The sequence below is a fragment of the Myxocyprinus asiaticus genome, chromosome 8 (assembly GCF_019703515.2).
Source record: "Myxocyprinus asiaticus isolate MX2 ecotype Aquarium Trade chromosome 8, UBuf_Myxa_2, whole genome shotgun sequence".
Classification (NCBI taxonomy): Eukaryota; Metazoa; Chordata; class Actinopteri; order Cypriniformes; family Catostomidae; genus Myxocyprinus; species Myxocyprinus asiaticus.
This window is the reverse complement of record NC_059351.1, coordinates 51,027,244-51,036,962: the sequence shown is the minus strand read 5'-3', so window position 1 is coordinate 51,036,962 and position 9,719 is coordinate 51,027,244. Positions and strand designations below refer to the sequence as shown.

Genomic DNA, 9,719 nt, shown 5'->3' with positions numbered 1-9,719 from the left:
GGGGGGAATTTTTACCTTTATTGTGGGCAATAGGTTCTCTCTTTGTCTTACTGGGGGAGGTTCCCCTTGGTCATTTCGGGTGGGGGCACAAGGAAAATCTGGGGAGAACCAAAAAGCAATGTTCTCAAAACTTTTTCTATGGTTCTTAGTGCTGAGCATTCACCTATCGGGACGACAGTGGGCAGGACTGTTGTGGGCGGAACTCCAAATCCATATGGGGGTGATGGAGGGTAAAGTGAAGCTGTCAGGATGTCTGTCCTTTGAGTCACCTGTGGTACTGTATTTATTTGATCTAAAATGCCAACTCATCTCAGTGCTCGGACATTAACAGAAAAAACATGCTCTGAATTATTTTTATATTTTTATGTCTGTGTTGAACATGTGTTTGCTTTTTTTGAGTGATTGATAAAAACCCAATGCAGATGTTTAGATTAACAACAAAATTTTAATCAAATAAACATAAGCTTGAACATACTGTATGTCATGCAAAAATGTTAATAAGAAGTAAAACTTACATTTTGTTTAATATGTACTGTATATCCCGCAGGGTTTAAATTTGACATTTCATGATAGAATATCTATCTATCTGTCTGTCTGTCTGTCTGTCTGTCTGTGAGTGATAATGAAAATATATCTAAAACAGTTCTATACCATTAAGGCTGACATTTCTTTTTTAAGGCTTTGGGACACTCTTATTTTGATTTCTCTTAAGTTCTACTGAAGTTTTTATTTATTTTTTGGTAATTTGTTTAGATTTGCTTTGGTCCAGAACCAATTACATGCGTTTGTGCACGTAGACGAGGGTCTTGCAGCTAGGACAGCGATGTTCTACATCCTTGCAGGCATCCACACAGAACGGAATCAAACAGCATGGCCAGATCCTGCAAAGAGAAAAAACTCTCTCCATCGAAGTGATTCTATGAGACCAGGTTGGCTGATAGTAAAAATTCTGACTACGCAAGACTATGGTGAATATGGTTAATTACCCGAGAATGCCAAGACTTCCACAAATGGCCCAGACGAGCAGACCATTTGTGTATGTCGTCTCCGTGACAACCTGTTGCTGGCAGTGTGGGCATTTCATCTGCCCCGAGACATCAGTCAGACGGGGGGGCACCACTACCACCTGTGGGACTAAAAACACACAAAGACACAGTTGCTCTTCATTATTACGGCCTTGACATTTTAAGAGAGGGGCATTTAGAGTAAAGTCTCAACAGATCTTTCCACAGTCAAAGAGTTGAAGTGTATAATTTCTGCACCAGTAGTGTCACCGAATGGAAGTGCAAAAATAGTTACTGTTTTCAAACTGATTCCAGAAAACTCCCCCTGTCTTCCACTGGTTGTACAAACAGAATATAGCAGCATAAGCAAAACCTTCTAGTTAGACTTACAGTATAATATAAAGTGAAACTAAGGCATGATCGCTCACCTACACCAGGCATAGATGTAGACTGAACAGTTTGAGTCACAGTGGATGAAGCCATGACTGGCCCTTGTGGGATAAATCCTGCCGCCACTGGAACTGTAAAAGAAAACAACAAGCACATGATAAATTTACAGAACCTGTTAAGTGCAAGTGAAAGATTAATGTATGCTTATGTTGCTTGGTTCTTTAGCTCTTTGTAGAAAGTTCGTTCCGTCGATGCTTTGGACTTCTGTTATGAACGCTGATAATTGTTGTCTCGTTGGATGATGAAGTGGGCTTTGAAACGAGGCCCTCTGCAAGGAAGACTCACGACTCCCTTTGGGTGTGTGAACCATAGAGCGACGAGAGGAAGGCAAGAGAGCGCATGTTCTTCCTGTTTAAGACTTCTGAACTGAAATTGGCTGCACCCCAAAAGGTGTTCTGAGCCAATCAGAAGTGGCTGTTCAAAGTCACTTGGTCAACTGGTCTGTCCTTTTCAAAAGTCCTTTGTGTGAAGAATTCCCGCTCAAAATAGTGAATGTTTAAGCATGAACTTTTATATCTTGAAAACGTTGCAAGAAACATGACATTCGTTGTCATCAAAATTCTCTATGTAAACAAGCAAACATTTACATACCAAACATGACACACTTTCATAAATATTATACCATGAATAATAGTTACCATTCTTAGTAGAATGAGATGAGTCGTACAAGATTGACGATTATAATCATCGATTTGTTAGTTAGAAGTGATTACAAATCACTACACATATTTTAAAAAGGTACATCAGGCTATAATCATTAATTTGTCAGTTATAAAAGTAATCACAGGTCAAAGTAATTTTCAGATTATTTAGCCAGGCCAGGCATGGTGTATATCTCGGTCCAAATGCTCTCTGTGCATTCCAGAGGGTTAACTTCAGTAACGTACTGTGACTTTGTGTGAAATGTTCCTGGATTAAGATGAAATGGCTTAGTATTAGAATCGTGCAAATCTGAGGGTCTTTGCAAGGAAACCTTTTAAAGTGAAGCCTGTTTTATCTCTGTTCAGAAGGTCATGCTGAGGGGCCTGTCTGACCAATATTTTTTTTTTCTTTAAATCGTGCCGTTTCAGTCTCTTTGACCATTTTATTGTCCAAAGGCAGGCCTTCACTAGGTTTGTTGGTGCCTGGTCCTTTAATTTATGACGTCGAGGAATTTCAGGATTAAAAGGCTGATTTCCCTAGATCCAAATCATATTGCTGCAATTCTTCTGCATCTCATATCCTACATTAACTTCCACCATATTCTGTGACATGTATATCATAATTGCATATGGAAATGGGTCAATTACATGGCCAGATTTTTTCTAAATGACGTCACACCCATTCATTCTTTGATTTTGTATGAAGTATGCAGGAACATTAAGTGTGCTGGGGCCTTTAAGACACCTTTTCACTGTCTCTGACCTTAACATTCGACTTTCGTATTTCTTCCCCTAGTGACATTCATAATGAACTGTAATTTTGCTCGCAAGGGATTTAATTCATTAAGGGTTCCCCAAGATTTGCTACCAAACCACAGAATGACATTACTGTGTGTGATTTTGTTGAGCAGATGGATGAATTCAATGAAAATCATGATTAATATTCACTCAGTATTTATGGTTATTATCGTTATTTATTCGTCAATTTTAAGATAATTAACAACAACCATATTTCAGCTAATAGGAAGTAGAAAAGTTGACAATCTTAAATCAGTTTTAAATGTAAAATCTTCAAGTAAGTTAAATCTTCCTGTACACCTCATAAAGCCTTTCACATTAAGGTGTTTTGCAGGAACCTTCTAGTTAACTCCAAATCCAAAGTGTCGTAACACAATGTGAAACTAAGGCATGAGCGCTCACCTGTGCCAGGTGTAGATACAGACTGGACTGTTTGGGTTATGGTGGTTGGAGCCATGACCGTCCCTTGTGTAGGTGGTGGGGGGAAATTACCCATCATTTGAACTGTAAAAAAGATGAAAGCTCATAATGAAAACCTAGAGAAAGATCTGAAATTATTATAGTCGTGTTATGATTTTAAGTAATCAGTTAACCATATTCTCCTTTGTTTCTCTTTGTGTGGTTGAGTTAGAGGTGAGGGTCAGCAGACCTTGTTGAGGTTGTTGAGCAAACTGCTGTATTGGGTAGGGAACGCTGCCTTGGACCAACGGCTGCCCAGAATACGGTGGAGGTTTGATGATGATTCCTTTATCCATTATCAACAATCTGTGAATGTAAAAAGAGCACAAGAGGGAAATCAGAACTCAGAAGGGTAACCACAGGTACAGTTCAACACATTAACTATAAACCTATGGGAGGCCGTTTAAGGCGAAACTATTAAAACACGTGCACATTAACATACTACTTGCACACACACACACACACATGAAACACTTGCTCTTACACACTGACAGCCAGAGAATGCCACAATACAACAGTAGTTGTTTTTTTAGCATTGCAAACCAAACAAACATCTTTTATTAAAATGTTTTAATTGAAATGTGTGCTTGTCACAAGATCATGTAGATTTACACTCTACAATATCAGGAAAATAAGACCCTTCGTCTCTGAACATGCCACACAACTTCTTCAGTCACTTATCATAACTAGACTGGACTACTGTAATGCTCTCATTGCAGGCCTCCCTGCATGCGCAATTAGACCCCTGCAAATGATCCAGAATGTAGCAGCACATCTGGTCTATAATGAACCAAAGAGAGCACATGTTACACCACTCCTCATCTCTCTCCACTGGCTGCCGGTTGATGCACGTATCAAATTCAAGGCTCTGTTGCTGGCATACAGAACAGTCACTGGGTCTGCTCCAGCATACCTAAAATCATTTCTGCAGAGCTACGCGCCCACTAGAAGCCTGCGGTCGGCTAAGGAACGTCACCTTGTTGTACCAACACAAAGAGACTCCAAAACACTTTCCCGAACTTTCAGCTTCATCGTACCACACTGGTGGAATGACCTTCCCAACTCCATCCGTGAAACTGACTCACTTTCTGTCTTCAAAAAAATGGCTAAAAACACATCTTTTCAATGAGCACTTAACCAGTCACTAAAAAAATAAAAAAATAAAAAAATAAAAATAAATTCTTGTTGCACTTTAATCTGTTTTGAATACTATTCTGATGCCAGTGAAACTTTGTAATATGGCACTTTTAGTACCACTGTCTCCTTAAGATGATTCGCTTATGTTTTCCTCTTTTATAAGTTGCTTTGGATAAAAGTGTCTGCCAAATGAATAAATGTAAATGTAAATGTTGTGCTTGCATTGTTATTTTGGTATCCAGTGCAATGACATTAATACATTTTAAAGTGTGCCTTAAGTGTCCAAATACTCTTTAGGGTTACTGCCAATCTCTCTCATCTAAGTACATCTCTAAGATCTACTCTCGATCTCTACTCTTTCGATTGCCGTACAGCTGTGTTGCCATGTGATCTTCTGTACTGATAATAGAGCCCTGACCAGCCAGTTTGTCAACATTTTATCTGTCAGGTTTTCTGTAAACTAAGTGATATGTAAGTCAGCAGAATATGTGTTTGGTCTTCTCTCGATCTCTACTCTTTCGATTGCCGTACAGCTGTGTTGGCATGACTATTATTGTTGTTTAGTTGTAGCTGGCTGATGGTTGCGATTTGTGTGAAATCACCATTAGGTTGACTAGTTTTACTAAACTGAATTAATTGTTCTCTAATCAACTGTTGGCCCACTTTACAAAAAGTGCAGATTTCTGTGCACTAAGTACTGTACTGGCTGACCCAGAGCCCTATTATAATTTCCCTTATACTGTATAAGATGTGCTATAACTCAATTTAAACAATGAAATAAAAACAGTGATGCTTTAATAACAGATTAGTTAAGTTTACTAGTTAACGGTACTTAAAGGGTTAGTTCACCCAAAACTTTTAATTCTCTCATCATTTACTCACCCTCATGATATCCCAGGTGTATGACTTTCTTTCTTCAGCAGAACACAAATGAAGATATTTAGAAGAATATCTGAGCTCTGTAGGTGCTTAAAATGCAAGTGAATGGTGATCTGTCTTTTGTAGCTCCAAAAATCACAGACAGCATAAACGTCATGGATACGACACCAGCTGTTAAATGAACGCCTTCTAAAGTGATACGATCGCTTTTGGTGTGAAAAGGATCAATATTAAAGTGCTTTTTAAATATAAATCATCGCTTCCAGTCAGCAGCAGTATGCACGTGAAACGTAATCGCGGTAGCATGTTCACGCGAGAACTGACGCACATGCGATACACCCGGAAGAGCAGCGCTGTTTACAACTGAGGAATGCTGTATAGAAGGTTCATTGGTTTTGGTTTAGATTTGTATTTTTATCTGTTTGTTTTTCACAACGATGAATTTGTGTGCTTATCCTGGATAAGAATGAGAGATGACATCTGTAACATGCCAACGTGAATATGTCACATGAGAGACCACATGAACTCATAATTCTGAAAGGAAGCGATGGTTTATAGTTAAAAGGTACTTAAATATAGATCTTTTTCACACCAAAAGTGATCGTATAGCTTTAGAAGGCATTCATTTAAACATCCACTTGCATTTTAAGGACTTACAGAGCTGAGATATTTTTCTATTTTTCTTCATTTGTGTTCTGCAGAAGAAAGAAAGTCATACACACCTGGGATGGCATGATTGTGAGTAAATGATGAGAGAACTTCATTCTTCTGTGAACTATCCGTTTAAATTATGTAGTTCACTGAAGTTAAGTGTTTACTTAAAGTGTACTTGCTAGTCTAGATTATTCTATGCCCCTGATCGTAATAGTAAAACATATCAAATTCAAACTGTATTCACGCCATATCATGTTGGGAACCAAAGTGCCGACACAGGACTGTTGACTTTATTACAGTTAATCTGTAAATATGCAAGACATTACTGCAAGATGATCATAACACAATGCTTCATTAGAGTAATTTCACAATATACAGTTTTCACATAATTATGGAAAATGTATTGTGAATTTACAGCAACTACACAAGTACATACTGTACAATTACACTGGAATTTGTAAAATGTACACTCAAAACATCAAGTGTTTATATAACTATTCTCTTACTTCATCAATGACTTCCGTAGTGACTACAGTACACCAAAGTAAAAAACGTAGCTTTTTTTATATGATTTAAAAACACAAACACATGAGAATATAACACATACCTAGAGACCTGTTGAAACTCTGATGCTCTTCCTTATAAACTCACTAAGAGAATGTAAAGAGAAAGCAGGCAGAACTTACTGATCTTATAAAGAGTGAGTGGGTGGAGCTAGAACTACAGGTATGAGGGCTGCTAATAAAAATTCAGATCAGCTATGTGATGATATGCAGAATTATTCCTAATGATGTCATGTGTATTTTGTTGATTCATGTCTTTTATTTTGAAATGTTTAGTTCCTGTTCCCTTGCCATGTGATTTCATGTTTTCCCTCCATGTTCATGTGTCATGTTTTTATTGGTTGATTGTTTAATTAGCTTGTTATCAGTTCTGTTTGTTCATTGGTTTATGTTCCCCCATGTCCATGTATTTAAGCCTCATGTTTACCATTGTATCTTGGGTCAAGTATTGAATGTGAATGTAACGTAATCAAAGTCAAAGTCAGGTCGTTTATGTTTGTTTTGTTTAGTTGTCATGTTTGAATCAACTGCACTTGGGTTCTTCATCTTCACGTCATTGTCTTCGTCATCATCACTGCCAACTATGTTACAGAATACTTGACCAGCCATGAACCCAGCAGTTTTACTTCTGCGCCTACGTCAGGGGAATCGTCCTCTGGAGGACTATGTTGAGGACTTCTGCGGTCTAGCCTGCCAGGTGGACTTTAATGAGGTTGCCCTTGAAACCTGTTTTAGATTTGGACTGAATGTGTCCATTTCTTTTTTGATGCCTGGCGGTCGCATTTCCCTCAGCCTGGCTCAATATATCGAACTCGCCCTTCAGATCATTGGTTCCACGTTCACTGTGGGGGAGGGGGATGCCGAGCCAGAGGTCCATGACATGGCCGCTGCCGAGCCAGAGTTCCTAGTCATGGTCGCTGAGCTAGCGCCATCTTTTGCCCCGAATCATCAGCCTGCTCCGTGCCACGTCATAGCCACTCCTGAGCAATTCCTCTGGCTGCACCTCGTCCCTCTGGTCTGTCAGCTCCACCGGGGACGACCTCCCCTACGGCTCCACCTTGGTCCTCAGTCCCACCGGCTCCACCTCAGTCTTCCAATCCCCCAGCTCCGCCTTGCTCCTCCGAGCCTCCAGCACTGCCTTGGTCCTCCCTGCCATCAGCTCCACCCTGGCCCTTCGAGTCTTCGGCTACTCTCCGGGCACCTAGTTCCATGGCCCCACCTTCAATGGCCCTGCCTTAAATTGACCCGCCCCTCAAGCCTCTCATGGCTCCACCCCCCACGGATTTTGCCCTGGTCCCATTCCCCTCGCCCTTTCTCGCCACACCATGCCCCATGACACCCCCCCCCCCCCCAGCTCCCTACAGAACTTTGAATTTATGTCATGTTTTACGTGTTTTGTTTATGTGTTGGGGCGTCGGGAGCCGATTCTCAAAAATAATTTTTCTGAAGGTTTGTCCATATGTTCTTCACTTCAGAACAAGTTACATTCGTTTGTACAAGTAGACGATACTTTGCAGTTTGAACAGCAATGTTCTACATCCTTGTAGGCATCCACACAGAACAGAATCAAACAACATGGCCAGATTCTGCAAAGACACAAAAACACACTCTCAGTTTGTATGGGTTTGTTTTTATTTCAGTTTTGGTGGTTCACTGATTCGCTCCTACTCTCAGCCTGAAACTGAGATGTTTGATGTCCTTCATGGTTGTTGCATGTCAGATTGTACAATATATGACCCCAATGAGATCTGTACAACATCTGTACTTTTTTGTTCGACCGTATATATACACTGTACCGCTTATAGCACTGGCTGGACCTTTTGAATATCAAAACATGGAATGATACCTTGCAAACAAAAGATCTTGCAGGAAACTGACGTGTTGGTTCTGAATTGTTATGCCCCCAAATTTGGCCCCTCTGTGTTTTTTGTGAATTTCTGACACGCGCCACCATGTGGTAAATGTTCATAACCCAAATCGGCCCCGCTGTTCCTTTGACATCACATTCCTTTTGATTTCCAGCTAGCAAGATACTACATTTGCAAAGAAATATGTCAAATAACACAGTTACTTGTGTTATTAATGTATAGTAATTACAACTTAATTGTTTCGTTCTGATGTTTGCTCACGTCTTGCGCTTGTGCAGTGTGTCACGCAAAGGTGCGCATTTGTTCAACTGTAGTTCCAGCTTCATTTAGAAATTATGCCAATATAGTCAAAAGTCTAGTTATGTGGGACTAATTTGCACCTCACATGAGAGTTTGACACCACCTCTGAACTTTAGTGAGTGTGAGTTTGTGTTATCGTATTGTAGAGTAATAATGAACATGGTTCCTTACAGCAAAATGCCAAGACTTCCACAGATGGCCCAGGTGAGCAGACTGTTGACATATTTTGTCTCAGAGACAACCTGCTGCTGACTGACTTTAAGGGGTTAGTTCACTGAACAATGAAAATTCTCTCATCTTTTACTCACCCTCATGCCATCCCAGGTGTGCATGACTTTCTTTCTTCACGAGAACACATTTGAAGAAAAATAGAAAAATATCTCAGCTCAGTAGGTCCTTAAAATGCAAGTGGATAGTGATCAGACCTTTGAAGCTCCAAAAAATCACAGACAGTCAGCATAAACATCATCAATATGACTCCAGTGGTTAAATTAATGTCTTCTAAAGCGACACGATCATTTTTGGTGTGAAAAAGACCTTGGGGGGGGGGGGGTGGCACTACTGAAGTGGAACCCCCTTAGCCACGCCCCCTCCAAAGAGGCGTCACTGGAAGCAGGAAGAGGTGAGAGAAACACACATGTTGCAACAGATTAAATGCCGTTCTGTGTCGCTGATGATACAGAACGTCACTGTGACAGTGTGATATCAGCTGAGGCAGACCATAGTCCACCAAAATAATAAACTTGATCTTCTTTTTCAATGTAAAACACAAACACATAAGATTAAATGACACTTACCTGTGTGTTTCTGTGGTCACTGGAGAGCTGTGGAAATGCTGACGCTCTTCCTTGATCAATATCAAGTAAAACAGGCTGATATGATCGACAGAGAGTTGCAGCTGAAACTATGGACATAGAACCACACCCAGCGATTTTGTTGAATAAAAAAATAGTTTTAGCACCTCAA

The 9,719-nt window shown here is 40.1% G+C and overlaps 1 protein-coding gene across 1 annotated transcript; it reads right to left on the bottom strand.

The window, feature by feature from the left end:
* Positions 1-357: 357 nt before the first annotated feature.
* Positions 358-6,736, bottom strand: LOC127445093 (lipopolysaccharide-induced tumor necrosis factor-alpha factor homolog). Its single transcript, XM_051704863.1, has 6 exons — positions 6,630-6,736; positions 3,543-3,658; positions 3,296-3,397; positions 1,433-1,525; positions 987-1,134; positions 358-881 (listed from the first exon to the last, which is right to left on the bottom strand). The coding sequence occupies exons 2-6, from the start codon at positions 3,646-3,648 to the stop codon at positions 776-778; spliced, it is 555 nt and encodes a 184-aa protein (XP_051560823.1). The 5' UTR covers positions 3,649-3,658; positions 6,630-6,736; the 3' UTR covers positions 358-775.
* Positions 6,737-9,719: the final 2,983 nt, after the last annotated feature.

What these genes read in the sequence shown, in the direction of transcription:
- LOC127445093 (XM_051704863.1), bottom strand. Translation starts at nt 3,648, where the DNA reads ATGGATAAAGGAATCATCATCAAACCTCCACCGTATTCTGGGCAGCCG. An exon ending in TGTATCTACACCTGGCACAG is followed by an intron (nt 1,526 to 3,295) that starts GTGAGCGCTCAT and finishes TTTCTTTTACAG; the next exon opens with TTCCAGTGGCGGCAGGATTT. An exon ending in GGAAGTCTTGGCATTCTCGG is followed by an intron (nt 882 to 986) that starts GTAATTAACCAT and finishes TTCTCTTTGCAG; the next exon opens with GATCTGGCCATGCTGTTTGA.